The 20,030-nt window shown below is 46.8% G+C and overlaps 1 protein-coding gene across 2 annotated transcripts in view; it reads right to left on the bottom strand.

Annotated features, from left to right (window-relative positions):
- IFNLR1 (interferon lambda receptor 1) overlaps positions 1-19,591 on the bottom strand; it is a 28,034-nt gene extending 8,443 nt beyond the window's left edge. Inside the window, exons 1-10 of one of the 2 annotated variants that reach the window (XM_060257604.1) lie at positions 19,515-19,591; positions 18,479-18,583; positions 17,560-17,666; positions 16,314-16,398; positions 15,110-16,028; positions 13,027-13,147; positions 10,711-10,895; positions 7,292-7,440; positions 3,366-3,510; positions 1,922-2,043 (exon numbers count right to left, since the gene is read on the bottom strand). In XM_060257604.1, coding sequence (XP_060113587.1) covers positions 1,922-2,043; positions 3,366-3,510; positions 7,292-7,440; positions 10,711-10,895; positions 13,027-13,147; positions 15,110-15,164 — 777 coding nt within the window. In that variant the 5' untranslated portion in view covers positions 15,165-16,028; positions 16,314-16,398; positions 17,560-17,666; positions 18,479-18,583; positions 19,515-19,591. Of the gene's footprint in view, positions 1-1,921; positions 2,044-3,365; positions 3,511-7,291; positions 7,441-10,710; positions 10,896-13,026; positions 13,148-15,109; positions 16,029-16,313; positions 16,399-16,955; positions 17,116-17,559; positions 17,667-18,478; positions 18,584-19,514 lie in introns of those variants that run through there. The other variant, XR_009556337.1, reaches the window with a different exon arrangement.
- Positions 19,592-20,030: the final 439 nt, after the last annotated feature.

The raw sequence follows: 20,030 nt of genomic DNA, 5'->3' as shown, positions 1-20,030 counted from the left end.
CTCTTCTGTGACACAGAGTGTTGGACTGGATGGGCCATTGGCCTGATCCAACAGGGCTTCTCTTATGTTCTTCTGTGACACAGAGTGTTGGACTGGATGGGCCATTGGCCTGATCCAACAGGGCTTCTCTTATGTTCTTCTGTGACACAGTGTTGGACTGGATGGGCCATTGCCTGATCCAACAGGGCTTCTCTTATGTTCTTATGTGGCACAGAGTGTTGGACTGGAGGGGCCACTGGCCTGATCCAACAGGGCTTCTCTTATGTTCTTATGTGACACAGAGTGTTGGACTGGATGGGCCATTGGCCTGATCCAACAGGGCTTCTCTTATGTTCTTATGTGACACAGAGTGTTGGACTGGATGGGCCACTGGCCTGATCTAACATGGCTTCTCTTATGTTCTTAGTCCCCCGAATATAGACTGAAAACTATGGTATTAAAGAATGCTCCAGGTCAGTGTGGTTCTCAAACTGTGAGCTGGCCCCTGAAAGTAAACACATGCAGCTGCCTTATACTGAATCAGATCCTTGGTCCATCAGATTCAGTACTGCCTACTTGGACTGGCAGCGGCTCCCCAGGGTCTTGGCAGAGGACTTTCACATCACTTACAGCCAGATGCTTTAAAAGGGGGTGACTGAGATCAAACCTCAAACCTTCTGCATGCCAAGCAGGTGCTCTAGCGCTGAGAAATGGGGTGAGGCGGCTCTGAAACTTTGGGTTTGCCTCTGTATAGTGTATAATTACATAACCATGTAGATCAGTAATATCTAGCTATCTTATAGCCAACCCCACACTTTGTGCGGATATCTAAATCCGTGCATCGGAGAGGGTGTACATGGAGGCTAAACAGATGTTTCCACACATCTGGCGGACTCTAAACATTTGCAGAAAAATCTGAAACTTAAAAAAAATGCAAGGGGGGTGTTTAAAATCTCCCCAAACTAAAAGATGCTATCTGTGCATGCCCAGACAATGCAACTTACCTGACCAGCCAGCAAGGGAAGGAGGCCCCTCAGTCAAGTTGGGTTATCCCACAAGCCACGGCGGTCTGAGGGGAAGTGGCACTCCTCCGTCTCTCCCCACCGTTGGAAAAGACATGGCTTGCCAGTGCTGCTGGTTGGCTTCCCAAATTGCCAGTTGCCCGTCAGCAGCGAGGGCCCTATCTTTGCCAGTGGTGGGGAAAGAGGCAGCAGGGAGAGATAGAGGAGTGCCACTTCACCTCCGGCCGCCAGGTGAGGGAAGGGGGAACCCACTGCTACCAAAATGGAACCCTCACCACCTCCAGGCAATCAGAGACCCAGGAAGCCCCCCAAGCTATGTCAGCTCCCAACCACTTGGCAGGGAGCACCAGCTAGAGGGCCAGGTAGGCCAGGCCAGGCTGGGCAGAAGAGATGAGGGGAAGGAAAAGTGGGGGAATGCCCCTTCCCCACAAGTTTTTTGTGGGTCTCCCATTTGTTATGTAAACTAAAGCACCAAACATGGAAAAATAAAATGTAAACTTGTTCAGTGTTAGCTGACATAATATTCCTGCATTTGACATTGGGGAGGGAGAAAATAACATGGAATAGTAAGATGTGAAGAAGTTCCAAAATCTATTGTAAATTTAAAAGTGGGTCCCACTTTAAGAACCACCACTCTAGGTAAATTGGGCAGAGACTTTTAAAATGACAGAACATTTTGGAGTGGAGCAGACAGTTTTCCAGATGTGTTCTGTGGCTGAAAATTTACTGCAGAAACTACTTTTGTAGATGGGGAAATCTTAACCCACTCCTCCCCCCATCTCCCTGGTGATCTATCTATCCTGGCAATGGGAAGGGGAGTGAACTTTGTCAGGCTATTCAATAAGAATTGCTGACTGGATGTTAACTGGGGAATCTATCTTCTGCTTTCTATATTTCAAAGCCAGCCATACTTTCCATACCAAAGCTTGGGGGCTTTTGACAGTCTTAGGTCTACTTCTGGACTGGTAGAGAGAAAAGACGATGCAAACAAACAAGATGAACAGAAGTGGCACTGGGACAGCGGCAAATGCCCAGGTTTCTGCTGCAAAAGAAAACAAAATAGAACCAGCTCAGAAACTGTGAAGCATTCTTCATATACTAATATAGGGGATACATCTAACCTAAAAACTGGGTTAACATTCACTCCCCTTCCTCAGAGGGAACCATGGCTATGTATGGCAAGCAGAGGGGGCAGCTACAGATCTCTAGTCCTCAGCACCCTCTCCAAACTACAATTCCCATGGTTCTTTGTGGGAATCCATCACACTTACAGTGCCTTAAGAGACAGAAGCACATTTAGAAATCAAAAGGTCCAGATAAACGGCAGCAGGATTTCTCCACCCTTCCCCACCAACTCAGGAGCCTGACAAAATAATACAAAGGCTCTCAAAAACTTGTAGATATTTTCCTTGAATGACCAATCTCCCTGCCCATGTAGGATCTGGGACACATGTCCTTCGGGTGGTGTATGTGAAAAAGCAACAGGCTTGCAATCTGAATTCAGAAAGAGACACAGGGAGAGCAGATTCATATGTCACCAAGTCCTTATGGCTGCCAAAAGGATTTTTCATCAGAGGTGTTCTGGGACTCCCTGCTTCTCAGGTGGGCAGTTTGGATCATGACGGTTGTGTGGAGAGAGAGAAAGAGAGAGGGAGAGAACTTAAATCTCCCTCACTTCATGTCATTTTCCCCATCTGAAATGGTCTGGGAAGTCACTGTTTGCTCCACCGGGAAACATAATGTGTTGCCAACTGTAGATGGGGCAAACAAAAGGTCCCCTGGGCAGTTTCATGTCCAAAAAATGGAGCAGGGAATGCTCAAGGCCCTTCGTCCTGTGGTGCCAGTCTGAAATGGGCCCTGCATACTTGGGAACCCAACTGTGAAAATGAAACACCCAGACGCTGTGGCAGCCACGCAGGGGACATAAGAACTTGGTACTATGTGAAGCAGTTCAGGACAAATAGCGGAAATCTGATACAGTATTGGTGTGTTTGTTGCAGGAGTGCCTACCTGCTTCTGATATTTACTGTGTTTCTTATAACTGTGTTATTTGCCAACATGACAAAGACGCTATGAATTTTCAGTGTTCCAGCGGAAAGGAAACTAAAAACTATAGCACTTCCTCTATCGCTTCTGTCTTTTGGCTAAAATCAGGTGTGCGGCACTTCCTCTGCAGCTTCTTGCTACTTAGGGAAGTTGCATCTTCATCAAAATATATGTTTTTGTCATTTCAGAGGGGCCAAGGTGAGCACATCTGCTGTGTATGCCCTATATGGCTCTGGCTTGCTAGATCAGGAAATCAGAAACATGGCTGGGAACTGCAGCCTTTGTAGAAATACTTAGTCCCTCTTTGCAGGGCTGTACCTTTGCTGTGTAATTGTACGCAAGTCGGCTCAGAGAAGTCGCTGTGCGCGTTGTTTAAAACAGCTCGGGCTCTGAAGCAGTAATTGCTGCCGTTGAAAGTCGTTGCATCAAAGTTCTTTGTGTTATTCTTCATGCTGATTTTTTTCTAGCAGATAGGAAAAAAAAAAAGCGATGGCTTGAAATCGACAGGGATATCGGCAAACATAACCTTTGCTGAGTCACAACAGGGCTTGTCCCCAGAACAAACAGAGGTGGATCTCAAATTGGAACTTGCTGACCCACCCCCATGTCTTCAGTGAAAGCCAGTACAGTGCAGAGGCCGGAGTGCCATGCTAGGATCTGAGAGGCCCAGGTTCAAATCCATGCTGCGCCATGGAAGCATGACAGCTGACCTTGGGCCTGTCATCCACCCTCCACTTGACCTACTAGCTGAGTAAATAAATAAGTGTGCACATATAAATGTACCCCAGAAAGCTTTTCCTGGTGTAAAGTCACAGGGAAAGATTTTACCTGCTTAATGCCTGTGTGCCAGCCCATTGTTAAAGTCACAGGAGCAGGGCCCGTTAAAAAGATAACTGCCCTGGTATCATTGGCATTTTGAGAATACATTCCTATCCTTTCTGCCAAGCAGTCCAATGAGAGCATGCCTGAGTCAGACTGATGGGTCCATGTAGCCCAATTCTGTCTATCTAACTACCAACAGGTCTTGAACATTTCAGCCAGAGTTTTTTCTCTTGGGCCTGCAGTCTAAGTACCTACCTGCATATTATAAAGTCCTTGTGTCCCCCTTTCACCATGCCCCAGTCCTGTCAATCAGACATGCTCTGGGCATTCTTGACTTTGAATTTAATTCACAGGCATTATGTGGGACCAACTGGGATAGCAACTGCAGCACATGGGCAGAAAGAACTTAAGCCTTCCCTCCTACACCATATTTCTAACTTGACACTGCCTCAGGAAGAAGTTATTAAATGCAGGCAGGGCTCAGCTACATTATGTGTGTGGCACAATCCACACTGGGGGTCCCTCAGCCCAACTGGCAGTCACATGAAGCATCAAGGAACTGAAGTTTCCAAGCTCTGGGACAGGATTTGGCTCAGGAGTGTGATGCAAGCAGAGGAGGAGTTTCAGCCTTTCCTCCCACACTGCTTTCCAGAGTTGAAACTGCTTTGGCAGGCCCCATTTGCCCCATTGTGGGGCCCTACACGCTGCAGCCAATACATGTGCAGCCCTTCCATGAAGCAGACATCCTGCACCGTTATCCTGAGACAAAATAGTCATGTATTCCAGGCAGTACAGGTGAAGCCCCACAGCAGGGCAAACAGGACCCCTCCACTACCATTTTGGCTCAAGAAAACAGGATGGGACAGAAGACTGAAGCCCCTCGTTTCCCTGTGCTGTGCTCCTGAGCAAAATCAGACCCTGGAACACTTGGAAATGTTAGTTCCCTGATACTGCATGTGCAGCTTGGGTTGGGCTGTGACCTGGCCTTTGTCATATTCATCATCTAGTTTGGCCTTTAAAGTTTAGCCCATCATTAAATCTACATGTCTTCCATGTGGCAAACAGTGGATCTCCAGGGACATTTCAGATTAGGAGGAAGTTTAAGCTCTCTTTTCCCCACTGCACCAGTCGCAAGCCAAATTAGGCCTCCATGCACCTGGGAACTTCTAGAACATCAGCTTTACAGCACCCATAACTGGAGGCACATGAGGACTTTGTAATATGTTAATAGGTCCCAAGATCCCTTTAATAGAAGAAATTGGATTTATATCCCGCCCTCCACTCCAAAGAGTCTCAGAGCAGCTCACAATCTCCTTTCCCTTCCTCCCCCACAACAGACACCCTGTGAGGTGGGTGGGGCTGGAGAGGGCTCTCCCAGCAGCTGCCCTTTCAAGGACAGAGAGCGGCCTACAATCTCCTTTACCTTCCTCCCCCACAACAGACACCCTGTGAGGTGGGTGGGGCTGGAGAGGGCTCTCCCAGCAGCTGCCCTTTCAAGGAAAGAGAGCGGCCTACAATCTCCTTTACCTCCCTCCCCCACAACAGACACCTTGTGAGGTGGGTGGGGCTGGAGAGGGCTCTCACAGCAGCTGCCCTTTCAAGGACAGAGAGCGGCCTACAATCTCCTTTACCTTCCTCCCCCACAACAGACACCCTGTGAGGTGGGTGGGGCTGGAGAGGGCTCTCCCAGCAGCTGCCCTTTCAAGGAAAGAGAGCGGCCTACAATCTCCTTTACCTCCCTCCCCCACAACAGACCCCCTGTGAGGTGGGTGGGGCTGGAGAGGGCTCTCACAGCAGCTGCCCTTTCAAGGACAGCCTCTGCCAGAGCTATGGCTGACCCAAGGCCATGCTAGCAGGTGCAAGTGGAGGAGTGGGGAATCAAACCCAGCTCTCCCAGATAAGAGTTCGCACACCTAACCACTACACCAAGCTGGCTCTCCATAAGTGCAAGAAGCTCCACAAGCTCCTCTTCTTGGTGGAAATCTTGTCCAGCAACTCCTCTAGCTTACAAGAGTTCACTCACAAGCTGGAGTCCAGTAGCACCTTTAAGACCAGCAAAGTATTATTCAGAATGCCCACACAGATTCACTTACAAGCTGATCTTTACAGAAGTTTCCCACTAAGGTTTTGGTAGTTGAATCTTCTGTGTTCCAAGCAGATGCTCAGCCTCTACCCTTGGGCCCATCTCCAACAGCCTACCAGGAGTTACGTCATCCGCACTTTCTCTCAAAAGTGACCAGGTGGTATGAAATTATAATTTCAAACATGGGCTGCAGTTGCCTCTTTGAATTTTGAAAGGCAGGGAGAAAGTTGCAAACAGTTGTGTGGAGTCCCAGTTATGTAATGTAAAAAAAGAAAAGAAAAGGTTGCTTCCAAGGCTAACAGCCACATTCACCTTTGGAATACAGAAACAATCTGCAAGCTGCAGACTGTGCACTTTTCCAGACAAACCTCTGACAATCAATCATTAAAAACTTCCAGCGGTGGAGAGTTACAGTCCATCAAGACTGCACTTACTAAGAAAAGACTTGAAGATCCCAGGACTAAAAGTTCTTGCATGTGGAAATCTAATAAATCAGGAAGAACCTGCAATCCTGCACCATCATTCTGAAGTGGTCCAATTGTAGAAATACTGGTTTTCCCCTAAAGTTTCAATTGCCTTTTAGGAGGGTTTCTAACCTGAGCTCCTTAGCAGGAGGACAGGATCCAAGACTGATTATAAAACTTGCTTGGGTAGTGTTCATTAACTAGGCTTAAACTTATATTTGGGTATATTTGACCGTTAACTATAGTTTACAGTGGTCTTCCAGCATCCTGCCTTTGGGAATTCCATCCAAACAAATGCTGCACTCTACACAACTTGCATTTCCACATAACCAAGGGCAAAGACAAAGAAGCTCATGGTCTGAAATTATTTGGAAACCATATAAGGTTCAAATTTGCTGAGGATCCACAGGGATCTCTAAGGGATGACACACATACCATGGCTACCTGACAAGTTTCTATTAAACATGTTTGGGAAGTTCCCCATCAGGAACTTAATTTACACATGCACACAGGCTACGTTCAGATCAGGTCTATGGCACACTGTTTTCCTGATCTGAAATGGACCCAGGAGAAATGTATCTGCAGCCACCAGTACACGCTAAGTTTCCCAATGAGGCCAAAAGTGGCTCTACAGGGCCATTTTGGGTTGGGAAATCTGGATAGTTGAAGAGTGAGGGTAAAGCCTCCTCTCTCTGCATATCACTACCCCAATCCAAATGGCATACACATGACTGGGAAATGAGTTCCAGGCAAACCTCTCATAGGAAGTTGTTGTGGCAGCCATGAAGACTATGTGAACTGGTCCTGAATCTTGACCTGTTATGTTCCGGAGATCTGGTAGGTTTAAATGACAAAGCTCTGGTTCTTCTACTCACTCTATTGTTGGCTCCAGCTTCCCAAAATTCCAAATCAGAGGTCAGTTCGTTATATATGTCCTTCAAGCATAAAGGGTAGGAGAAATCGATATTCACCACAACAGTGTCCCCGACCTTCCTTATCTGCAGAGCTGGGGGGGCGAGTGTCACTGGAAATTAAAAGCAGATTTTAGGGAAGTATCCAAGAATAGAGATCAATGTATGTGTAGATAGATAAGATAGGCACCCTCATAAATAGGCTTTTGCAGACATCACATGATCCACCCAAGCCAAACTAAGCACATGATGCCCTTTTTCCCAGAAGAAGTGTCCAACCTTCCACACTGTTGTTCCCTGGAACAGCCATAGGCTGCCAGTTGGGCTTATATTACTGGAGAGGCGGCTTCTCTACCTCCACCATTACTGTCTTTGCACTCTCTCCTTTACAGGTTTCCCATTTTGTCTTCAGTTCTCTTTTTTTTAATAAAATTTTATTCCTGGGTGGTGCCAAATGTCTGCCAGCTTTAAATCTCAAGCTGAAAATATAACCATGCACATTTCCTGAGGGGAAAAAAACCTTAATATTCAGCTTCTATACAAACCCATTTGCTGCCATCACTCCCCCTCTCCACTGCCTCTTAAATGTCCCCTTTTCTAGTTAACGGTTCTTCCTCATGATCCTGATCATTCCTTCAGGGAACACACTGCGAATGTAATGAAGCTGTGATGCTCAGTCGTGGAGATGGGCACAAATTGGGGGAAATGGTGATTTGTTCCATTGCATGATCCATTTGCTTTCTGACCCAGTTTGTGATTCGTTGGTTTGCGAGGTGTTAAACTTACTGGGAGTCTTCAGCAGGCTCTCCTCCATCTGCCCTCCATGTTTGGTGAAAATTTGATTTGGAATGTCCGAATTATAGACCCCAAAGCAGGCCCCCCCGGGAAAGCTCGGCTTCAGCTCTCACTGACAACTCTTTGTGCTGCAGAATGGGAGCTCCATGATTGGCTCCCAGAGCTGCCAATCAACCTATGGCCAACTGCTGTGGGTATTTTTAGGGCTCCTGGAAATCCACCTCCAGCACTTCCTAACAATTGATTGAATCAGCACCAGGCTGTCTGGGAAAATGAACAGCAAAGATGAAACAAATAAAGCACCACGGTAGGAAGGTGTTTGAAATGATCCACAAATCAGCCTGATTTCATGCAAGAATCGTGATTTGGTTTGTGCCCATGCCTACTCTGTAGCCACACAAAGCAAAAAAAAAAAAAAAGATCCTGTCACTTTTTGCACTTCAGATCTTCCTCAGGGAATAATATTTTATATCTGGGACAGGACATTTAAGGTCCCTGTGTCAAGCATTGATATTTCTCAATAATCAGGCTTTTGCTCTTTAATCAAAAGTTGCTTTATTGTAAAACTCAATAGCTGCCCAAGGACGGACTCCTTGGAAGTAATGACGTACATAGCATTGGATAGTAACTTATAGGCGTACTTCAAAAGGATAGGTTACAGATAACTTCAAAAGAATAACATAAAGATGCAAATGGGAGTTGAGGGTTCAAAGGCTACTCACTAGTACCTCTTTTATGACTAAAGAGTGTCAGCTAACAAAAACATCTCCCTTTCTCACACAATCTCCGAGAACCGATAAGACCTGGCTGTGTGAATCTGGAGGAGAGGCACTCTACACCGTTAGCACAAAGTTACTCTAAACATCCTGGGTCCAGAGGAATTTATTATGCCTCCTTTGGTAAGAAGAAGAAAACAGGAGGGGTTAGAAGCAAGAGGGGTGTTCTGCTTTGTGTCTAGCTCTAATCACCTTCAGAAATGGCATATAGAAATAGCATGCTTGACACTCTGGAAGGATCATGTGGTTAAGAGCTTACTTTTCTTAGTCTTTCTCTGCACCATTTTGACTTTCCCTCTCTTTTTGATGTCACACTTAACATCATTACTTAAGTAGAAAATGGACACATCACAAGAAGTCAGATCAATTTCAGACATTGTAGTATTCCTCCTGGTTCTTTCTCATTTGCTGCAAGTTGTTTGGGAAAAAAACTACAGAACAGGAAGAATGCATGGGGCTGCCACAAAAAACAGCAGCCTCCTGTCTCATCCTCTCCTCTCTCTCCAATTTATTTTTTGTTTTGCCATGAAGTTGCAGCCAATTTATGGCAACTCTTTAGGGCTTTCAAGGCGAGATGTTAAGTGATTTGCTGTTGCCTACCTCTGACCCTTTTCATGTTACCATTCTAAATTGAATGTTATTCACTGTTGGCCCAATTTTGAATACAGCAGTTCAGGGACAAGGGTTTCCTACAGTGAATTTCCTTCCATTAATGAGCTGTCTCTGAAACACTATGGTCATTTCAAACAGTGCTGCTCCCCCCCACCCACCCTTTTTTGCCATGTGATCTTCCTTGGACTTTTTTTTAATGTTCAAAGTTGAGTGCTATAGCATGAAACCAATACAGAATTCAGTGCTATAGCAACACCACTGAGATAAGTTGGCTCCGCTGACTCCATGGAGTGTTAAGGCATTTCAGTGGTGCCACTATAACACTAAAGTGCTATATTGGTTTAGTGCTATAGCACTCAACATTGAACGTTAAAAAAAAGTCAGAGGAGGGTGAGGAGGAAAGTGGCATTACGGGGAGCACTATGGACATTTTAAACAGCACACCACAGCAATTCAGAAGTGCAAGGAAGGGGAAGAAAACAGTTTCCCTCAAAAGCAACTCAACCACGTTTTGCTAACCTGACACAAGTGGGTTTGTAGGAACAGGTAAATAAATTCTGCTAGCAGCCAGTTACTAAAACAGGTCTGTCTGAAAAGGGCCTCTGGATAGCAAACCTGGACTTCCTTTGTGGTCTCCCACCCAAATATTGACCAAGGCAAAACTTGCTCCAAGATCTGATGAGATTGGGCTAGCCTAGGCTATCCAGGTCATAGGTCTCTCTCAGGTTCTATTAAAGCCCAGTGCTGCCAACACTCTGAGATTTTCCCTCACCTTTGCAAGTGACAGCAAATGAAAGAGGTAAGTGTGAAAGTAGGAAAGCGTGTCTCTTATAGCGTTACATCACATGGTTTTCTTTCAGAAGATATTACCTGGGAGAGACACAGGGCTTCTGCTTTCTGCTGGAGCAACATGTCCTCCATATTGTCCACTTCTGACCTTAGCAAAATAACCCTTTTAGGCCTCTTGTTTTATGCAAAATCAGCTCAAATTTGGTGGAAAGCCCCAGACACTTCCATATTTGGCGTTCCCTGTGCCTTCAAGGTCGTGTGTACCTCTGAGAACATATAGAAGATTTTTCCCATTCTCTTGTTTCTGGGACTCAGATTCCCCTCCCCCAGATTAACAACTAGTATCATTAACAGTGTGAGTTCCTCCCCGCCATGCCCTGCCAACCTAGGTCCAGAGGCTACTGACCGTACCATTAACTTCATATTCAATGTTTTCCAAATTCACCCATGCTGAGGAGATGGTTCCAGCACTCCCCTGAGCTTTCACTCGAACATCAAAGCTGTGGAGAACGTCTGGTGATGCGCATGTTATATCACAGACTGTTTCTGAGATGTTTCTACAAGGCTGGAAGTCCTTCCAGGTGCTATAAACATTACTGAAAGAGGAAACGAAAACAGAACTGGGTGAATTTAGAATCAAGTACAAGGTAGCGGCTACACATCTGCAGACTGCTCAGTCACAAATGGCAGAAGAAGTTTCACTGGAACCAGAATCCTCCAAGACTCAGCCTCTCTCATGAAATACAGTACCTAAGAAGGTATATTGATCAAAGCAGGGATTCCCAACTTTTTAAAGTCTGCAGGCACCCCAAAATGGTTGCTGCAGGAGAAAGAACCAAACTGAATACCTCTCAGTGCAGAAAAGGGCAACTAGAATGATTAAAGGGTTGGAACCCTTTCCCCATGAAGAAAGGTTCAAACGCTTGGGGCTCTTTAGCTTGGAGAAACGTCGACTGCGGGGTGACATGATAGAGGTTTACAAGATTATGCATGGGATGGAGAAGGTAGAGAAAGAAGTCCTTTTCTCCCTTTCTCACAAGAACTCGTGGGCATTCGATGAAACTGCTGAGCAGTCGGGTTAGAACGGATAAAAGGAAGTACTTCTTCACCCAAAGGGTGATTAACATGTGGAATTCACTGCCACAGGAGGTGGTGGCGGCTACAAGCATAGCCAGCTTCAAGAGGGGGTTAGATAAAAATATGGAGCAGAGGTCCATCAGTGGCTATTAGCCACAGTGTGTATATATATGTGTGTATGTGTACTATATATATATATATATATATATATATATATAAAATTTTTGGCCACTGTGTGACACAGAGTGTTGGACTGGATTGGCCATTGGCCTGACCCAACATGGCTTCTCTTATGTCCGTATGTTCTCCTAACACCTGGGATGAAGGAAAGCCTGAAGGGGAAGTGCAGCCACACACATACCGATTCCTCACTAGCAGCTGCTCCACCCCAGGGCTTCTGCTTTGCCCAGCTCAAATAATCGATTCCCCACCAGCTGCTGTGTGGCTGCATTTTGACCCGTGGCTCCCTCCAATTTCCCTCACAGCTTCTTGGTCTTGTTTTCTAGACATCAGGAAGCTGCAAGGGAAACTGGAGAGAGCCACAGTTCAAAATGTGCCCACACAGCAGCTAGTGGGGAATCGATTGCTTGAGCCAGGGAAAGCAGAAGCCCAGGGATGGAGCAACTGCTAGTGAGGAATCAGTCACCAACTAAGGAATGCCCAGACTTACCAGCCCTCTCGATCCTCCAATGGAAAGCCCTGTCTATCTTCGGGACCGCCTTTCTCCACATGTTCCCCAGAGAGCGCTGCGTTCAGGAATACAACATCTATTGTCCATCCCCGGACCAAGGGAGGCCAGGCTGTGCTCTACACGGTCCAGGGCCTTCTCAGCGGCAGCACCTGAAATGTAGTATGCACTCCTGGAGGCCATAAGGGCCCTGTGGGACCTGTCTCAATTCCATGGGGCCTGTAAAACCAGGTTATTTTGTCAGGCCTTTGCCACCTAAACCGGGAGAGGACTGCCACCCTACACTTCTGAGAAATTGTGATCACTATGGGCTCACTGTTAGTAAAGGACAATCCTGCCTAGGTTGGTGCTTAACAGCAGCATAAAATGTTTTAATTTGATTTATTGTTGAAGTTTTGAACTGATTGTTAGCTGCCCCGAGTCCTCTTGCGGAGAAGGCAGGAAATTTAATGTAATAAATAAATAAATAAATTCCAGTGATGACAGCCAGTAACAAGCCCAACCTTACATTAGTCAGGGCCGCTATCTGAAAAGCTCAACAGGTGCCAAGGGCCAACTGCAAGTGTCCATAGCGCCCACAGGTACTACAGTGGGGGATGCTGCATTGTGGCCCAGGTGTGACCTACAAAAAATCCTTGTTAAAGAGCTGAAGAAGGGCAGAGCTTAGCATCGCCATTGACAAGGGAGCTGTGACAGACAGGAGGCTGTCTTGTCTCTGAAGGGAAAAACAGTCACTCAGCTTTTTCATCCCTGAGAACTCTGGGAGTGATGCTCCAGCATCCAATCACCCTTCGGAGGAGATAAATGAAATAAGTAAAAAGCAGGATGTAAATGAAATAAGTAACTGAATAAATATTGCATCAACTGGAAAAATAAAGATTTGTGAATGGGGTTATCCCTATCAAACTCCTGTTGCGTCGGCGTCCCGGAAAGATTAAATGGAAAATACAGCCGATACTCACGTCCACTGAACAGTGTAGAACACCCCAGGTGGGTAACCAATCCCTGGTAGCCAAGTCAAAAACAGACTGAAATCCTTTGACACAAGGGTCACCTTGCGAGAGGGTGGTAGGAGCATCTCACCTGCTGGAAACAAAACCCTTTTTAGCAGATTTCTGGAGCAGATTTCTTGCTTTATTTCAGTGCTTTGGGAAGAATGCCTAAATGCAATCTATCCTATGCATGAATTTTGTGAAATAAAGAGTATTTTTGTTTGTTTTCTGTTTCTCTATATTTTCTTTGTATCAGATACTACCACTTCTAAAGGCAACACACCCTTTTATCAATTCATGTGGAGTGTAATGTGCTGGGAATTTTTGCCATGCCAAGTAATTTAAATGAAAATACCCCTGATACAGAGAAAGAGAATCTTTTTTGCTCCCTCTATTCTAGAAGTCGGGACACCCAATGAAGCCAATGGGCAGCAGATTCAGGTCATGCTAATTAGCAGCTGATGCCCTCCATAGCCATGATAGCTAAATGAAACCTCCATGATCAGAGGCAATGTACCTCAGACTACCAGGGTTCTTGCTGTGAGAGTAAAATGGAGGAGGAAAGAAGGTGGTTTATTATGAGGGTCCCATTTCCCATTCTAAAGTAAGAATTCTCCAAGAGGAAGAGGTGCTTCCTGAGGCAAAACACCTTTGTGCCCTCTCCTGTGGAATAGCCACCGCCCCTTGCTGGCAATAGTTTCACATTCCCTTTTGTGGCATTTAAACCCAGCGGCACCCAAACATGGCTGGCTTTCCCCTGATCCACTCACTGGGCTGTTTCAAGCGGCCTTCGCTGAAAACTTTTCCTCCTTTTCTGTTGGCAGTGCCGGATTAAACCCTGTGGAGGCCCCTAGGCAGTCGAAATCTTGGAGGCCCCCTTGCAAATTTATCTCAGAGTCAGGGCGCCCGCCCCACCACCCATGGTCCCCGTGGCAGCCACCTTCTCAAAAGCCCCTTTGACAAAACTGCGGGGGAGTGGCAGAGAGAAGCAAACTTGGCGAGGACACCAGCAGCAGCTGCACCAGCCAAGTTGGGCAAACAGCTGCTCAGTAGCTGGCTGCATGTGCAGGCTGGGAGAGCTGCAAGCAGGGAGGAAACCGGGGTGAAAATCCAGCCGGGGCCCCCTAAGGCGTGGGGGCCCATAGGCCAGTGTCTATTTGGCCTAATTGTTAATCCAGCCCAGTCTGTTGGTGTTCCCTGGGCCTAAAGAAAGGGCTCACTTCCGGGATTCTGCACATGCTCCATGTCCCCTCTGAATGGGGCTGCTCCTCGCCTTGCTAACTGCCTGCCTATGGAGTTCACATGTGTTCGGTGGGTGTTGATAAGCTCAGCCCTCAGTACCGACGGTTCTGTACCGCTGCCTTGAACGCGTAAGAGATGCTGCGCGCCTGCAGTCTCCGGGACGGGACCAGATCCTGTGTTTCTGCGGCGCCGCACTGAAATCCGGCGGGAGTCGCCTTTTCAGCCCTGCGAAAGCGAGCAGCGACTGATTCACGGCGGGAAGCGCCCAGCGAGAGAGGCTTTCAAGGGTGACCTACCGTTAGGGTTGCCAAGTCCAATTCAAGAAATATCTGGAGACTTTGGGGGTGGAGCCAGGAGACATGGGGGTGGGGCCAGGAGAAAGGTTGTGACAAGCATAAGTGAACTCCAAAGGGAGTTCTGGCCATCACATTGAAAGGTACGGCACACCTTTTCAATTCCTTCCTTCCATAGGAATTAATGAAAGATAGGGGCACCTTCTTTTGGGGCTCATAGAATTGGACCCCCTGGTCCAATCTTTTTGAAACTTGGGGGATATTTTGGGGAGAGGTACTAGATGCTATACTGAAAATTTGGTGCCTCTAACCCAAAAAACAGCCCTCCCCCCGAGCCCCAGATACCCGCAGATCAATTCTCCATGATTTTCTATGGGAATAAATCTCCATAGGGAATAACAGAGTTCCCAGCAGACATTTCCCTCCCCTCCCCCCCCGCTTTCTGAAGCGGGGGGAGGGTCTCCAAACCGGGGGATCCCCTGCCCCCACCTGGGGATTGGCAACCCAACCTACCGTACCTAGGGCTTGGCGGACGGAAAGGAGGGCCAGCGCAGCCAGGCTCCAGCGAGCCATTCTGAAGTCGAGAGAGCGCCGCCGCCCGCTTTCTCCGGCTCTGGATCCTGCTTACTTTCATTCGGAGGCTTCCCGGAACCGGCAGCACCAGCAAACGTGCCCACTAGAGGGCAGGGCAGAGATTTTGGCGTGCGATTTACGGCGGTCTCAAGAAGGGGCTTTCCAGGCAAGTGAGCAGCAGAGATATAGTTCGCAGTGGCCTTCCTCTGCGGAGTCTGCCTTGGTGGGCTCCCTTCCCAATAGTGACTCCGGTTAGCTCCCAGGGAAACGTATTAACCAGCTTAAGGCGGGGCACACAGAGAGACACGGACGGATTGCGGACACACACACACACGCCTTTTGCCCTTGCTGTGCTGGTAGAAGAATTTGCGCTTGCGCTTCCGGAGGCACGTGCGTATTTGTGCGTATCTCTCATGCCTTTCTTCATTGCCTCTTTTTCCCCTTTAAAAAACGTGCTTCACCCCCTCCCCCGTTCCTTTTATTATCGCCTCGTTGAGAGCCAAGTTCGCCTTGTGCGTTGGCGAAAGTCTACATTTTTTTTTAATGTACAGTTGGTTGCGGTTTTATAAATATGTAATATACACGCGCCACACTATCAAACAACCCTTTCCTTCTCATAAACCCAACCTCTCCCCTAACCCTAAACAGAGGAAGGCGCAGAGGGATAAAAACGAAAGGGTTAAAAATGAATCAAACAGGAGGCATCTTAGCCCAACAGATTTTTAAAAGTTGGATATCAGGTTTCATAAATCTTTTCATTTTCTCCCTAATCGAGCTGAGTCTCTCCAACCGGACAGGAGGAAAATGTTCCCTTGCTGTAATGGAGTCTCAATGTCTTGATGGTCAGTTTGAAGCTTTCTGTAGCTGTGAAAGGTAAAGGTAGCTGATATTCAAAAGGGGCAGAGAGAGGAATCAGTTAAAAGCTTGCAATGCTAAAGAACGTTGAGGGGAAACTATTTCTTGTCCTACTGGCAAAGACCAGCCTGCTTAGTTTTGAGAGTTCAGCCGGTCATAGGATTGCCAGGTCCTCCCTGGCCTCAAGCGGGGGATGGGGGCAGTAGTGTTGCCAGATCCAGGGAAACCTGGAGATTTGGAGATAGAGCCTGGGGAGGACAGGGATGTAATGGGGTATAATGCCATAGAGTCCACCCTTTGAAGCTGCCATTTTCTCCACGGAAACTGATGTGTGTAGTCCAGAGATGAGCTATAATTCCAGGGGATCTCCAGGCCCTACCTGGAGGATACAAGAATAAAGAGAGAAATCACTCTAGACCGTGCAACAATAAACAACCCAAAAGGTTATAAGGACCAGAAATTACTCAAGTGTAATGTACTACAATTCACATCTACAGATGAAACATAATTCATAAATACGTATTCAATAAAGAACAATCTCAATATAAGTAAAATCCCGCACAGGATTTTCAATGATGAAGTAGAGGTCCAATGTACAGGAAGTTGACTTGATATCCTGCTTTGAAGTTTCTTCCAGCAAAGGTATACTCTACGATCTTTTCTTGAATGAAGCTGCAAGGTAAGTATTATCAAAATAACTCATAAACAAACCACAACCACTCAACTCTAATACAAAACATGATACTCCAGAACTCTAGAACAAAACATATTACTTACACAACTTCAGTAATTATAAGAGCACTCCAAATGGAAGGCAACTCCCGAGTTCTTCCTCCCCCAATTATTGTTACTGAAACATAACATCAGTTATTTACTAAACTATCACACACACACATACCCTGCACCCTAAACATGCAATCACACCATATTACATACACGTTTCCCACAGTACATTCACAATTGGACCCACAGTCTCAATTCACTATTTTCATGACGGCAGCAGCCCAAAGAATGGCTCAAGGCGTCGCCATCTAGTGGCGTTCTGACTTAAAAACGCCTAATCAGTTGCACCTGTCACAGAGCCGAAACCTACCGCATTCCATCTACATCAGATTTACAATTTTATAAAGCAATTCATAATAATTTTTGTACACAGCAATTACAGCAATTTACAATACTTCTTATAAAAAGCCAGAAAGATCTAATGCATTATTCAGACCATATGGCGTGACTGAGTTTAGCCGTTGGATCCAATAGCACATCTCCCTTAATAAAGCAATTTGTATATCCTTTCCTGATCCTCTCTGAGAATATTTATAGAAAACAAAATATTTAAAACTGTCACATGGATGGCCTTTATCACTGAAATGATTCACAAGGGGTGCTTCACTCACCCCTTTCTTAATGCGACTCCTACGCTTGAGAATCCTTACAGGGTGTGTAGTATTTCCCACATAGAGCCCACACTCACACAGAATTAAATAAATGACATTTTTACTAGCACATGTTGAATAATGTTTTAGAGAAATGCATGGACCACCTTCATTAAGCACAAGCTCAGAGACTCCCAAGGCTTGTGAGCACACAAGGCATCGTTTGCACGGATGGTGTCCTCTTAAAGAGTCACCCACATATGAACATATGAAGCTGCCTTATACTGAATCAGACTCTTGGTCCATCAAAGTCAGTATTGTCTTCTCAGACTGGCAGCGGCTCTCCAGGGTCTCACGCTGAGGTTTTTCACACCTATTTGCCTGGACCCTTTTTTGGAGATGCTGGGGATTGAACCTGGGACCTTCTGCTTCCCAAGCAGATGCTCTACCACTGAGCCACCTTCCCTCGCCTTAAGTCAGTACTGTCTTCTCAGACTGGCAGCAGCTCTCCAGGGTCTCAAGCTGAGGTTTTTCATACCTATTTGCCTGGACCCTTTTTTGGAGATGCCAGGGATTGAACCTGGGACCTTCTGCTTCCCAAGCAGAGGCTCTACCACTGAGCCATCGTCCCTTCCCTGCTCTCCAGGGTCTCAAGCTGAGGTTTTTCACACCTATTTGCCTGGACCCTTTTTTGGAGATGCCAGGGATTGAACCTGGGACCTTCTGCTTCCCAAGCAGATGCTCTGCCACTGAGCCACCATCCCTCCCCTAACTGGCAGTGGCTCTCCAGGGTCTCAAGTTGAGGTTTTTCACACCTATTTGCCTGGACCCTTTTTTGGAGATGCTGGGGATTGAACCTGGGACCTTCTGCTTCCCAAGCAGATGCTCTACCACTGAGCCACCTTCCCTCGCCTTAAGTCAGTACTGTCTTCTCAGACTGGCAGCAGCTCTCCAGGGCCTCAAGCTGAGGTTTTTCATACCTATTTGCCTGGACCCTTTTTTGGAGATGCCAGGGATTGAACCTGGGACCTTCTGCTTCCCAAGCAGATGCTCTACCACTGAGCCACCGTCCCTCTCCATCATTACTTGATTCCACTGAAACGCTCGTACCTGAATGGACTAATCTATCTTTTAAACTCCTAGTTCTTCTATTGCCAATAAACGGCATTTCAGGTGGGCAGCCATGTTGGTCTGAAACAACGGAACAAAATTTGAGTCCAGTGGCACCTTTGGGTTTAAGCTTCTGTGTGCTAGCACACCTCATCAGATGAATAGGGAGGAATTGGCCCCAAAAAATCTTTTCAAGAATGGGCAGGGAAAGGCCCATATTTTAAACCAGAGGTCCCCAACCTTTTTGGCACCGGGGATCGGTTTTGTGGAAGACAATTTTTCCACGGACCAGAGGGTGGGGGGGGCGATGGTTTTGGGGTGATACAATTGTGCACTTTGCTCACCCTAATGCAGAATCAGTGGGAGCCCTGAGCGGCTGTAGGTATTCACTTGCTTGCTGCTCACTTCCTGTGTGGCCTGATTGCTAACAGGCAATGGGCTGGTACCAGTCTGTAGCCCAGGGGCTGGGGACCCCTGCTTTAAACAATGTAGTTTTATTCCCAATAAAAAGAAAGATCTCTTTGAAAGTTTGGCTTCATTTTTAACCCACTCTCCAAGAACATAAGAGAAGCCATGTTAGATCAGGCCAATGGCCCATCCAGTCCAACACTCTGTGTCACACAGTGGCAAAAATTTTTTTGTGGCTAATAGCCACTGATGGACCTGTGCTCCATATTTTTATCTAAACCCCTCTTGAAGGTGGCTATGCTTGTGGCCGCCACCACCTCCTGTGGCAGTGAATTCCACATGTTAATCACCCTTTGGGTGAAGAAGTACAAGGAACTCGGGCTCATATAAAAGACTATTTTTCTCTCTCCCTCCCCCTCACAACAACCATATGAGGCAGGCTAGACTGAAGAATAGCAGTTGGCTCAAGGTCATCCAGTAAGCGTTGCAGCTGAGTGGGGAATCTGAACTCAGGCCAGCCCCATCTCATGCCTGACGTTAATCATGATACCACTCTGGGGGTGGGAATGGGTTAGGACCCACCCTGTATCTGTGCCTTGCCCACCTGAGCAGCAGCCCCCCTCCAGCTTTCAAACCAATGCTATCTTCTAGCTGAAAATAAAACTCGACTCACAACAGCTCAACTTCCAAAGTTTTCTCTCACCCCTTTAAGCTGCTTCACCTGGCTTAACTCTGCAGTCCTTCCAAGGTTGGGGGGGGGGGCAGGATTTAAAGAAAAAGAAACTAAATTATGCTGAACATTTCTTTAAAGAAAAGATGGCAATGTTATAAATCACTGTTTCTTGTTTATGGGCATCTGTCTGCACCCCTGCTTATGGCTCTGCTAGAAGTATCATGTATTAGGGTGAATTGGCCCAAAGGAGTGCTGTGGGCAATGCCAGGGCATCATAACATCTAGCTTTAATCATGGGACAGATGGCTGACTAGATGTCTGTCAGGGCCCAGTAACTGTGAAGTTTCAACTGCCAGGGAATCAGCAACTAGCAGCCCCTCAGGCAGACTCCCTGCCTGCCGCCCCCCCCCCCCCCCAACTCCCCTTTGCAGCACTGCAATGCGTTGC

Source organism: Heteronotia binoei, chromosome 17 (assembly GCF_032191835.1).
Source record: "Heteronotia binoei isolate CCM8104 ecotype False Entrance Well chromosome 17, APGP_CSIRO_Hbin_v1, whole genome shotgun sequence".
NCBI lineage: Eukaryota > Metazoa > Chordata > Lepidosauria > Squamata > Gekkonidae > Heteronotia > Heteronotia binoei.
The sequence above is the reverse complement of the archived record's forward strand: the minus strand, read 5'-3'. Positions and strand labels throughout refer to the sequence as shown.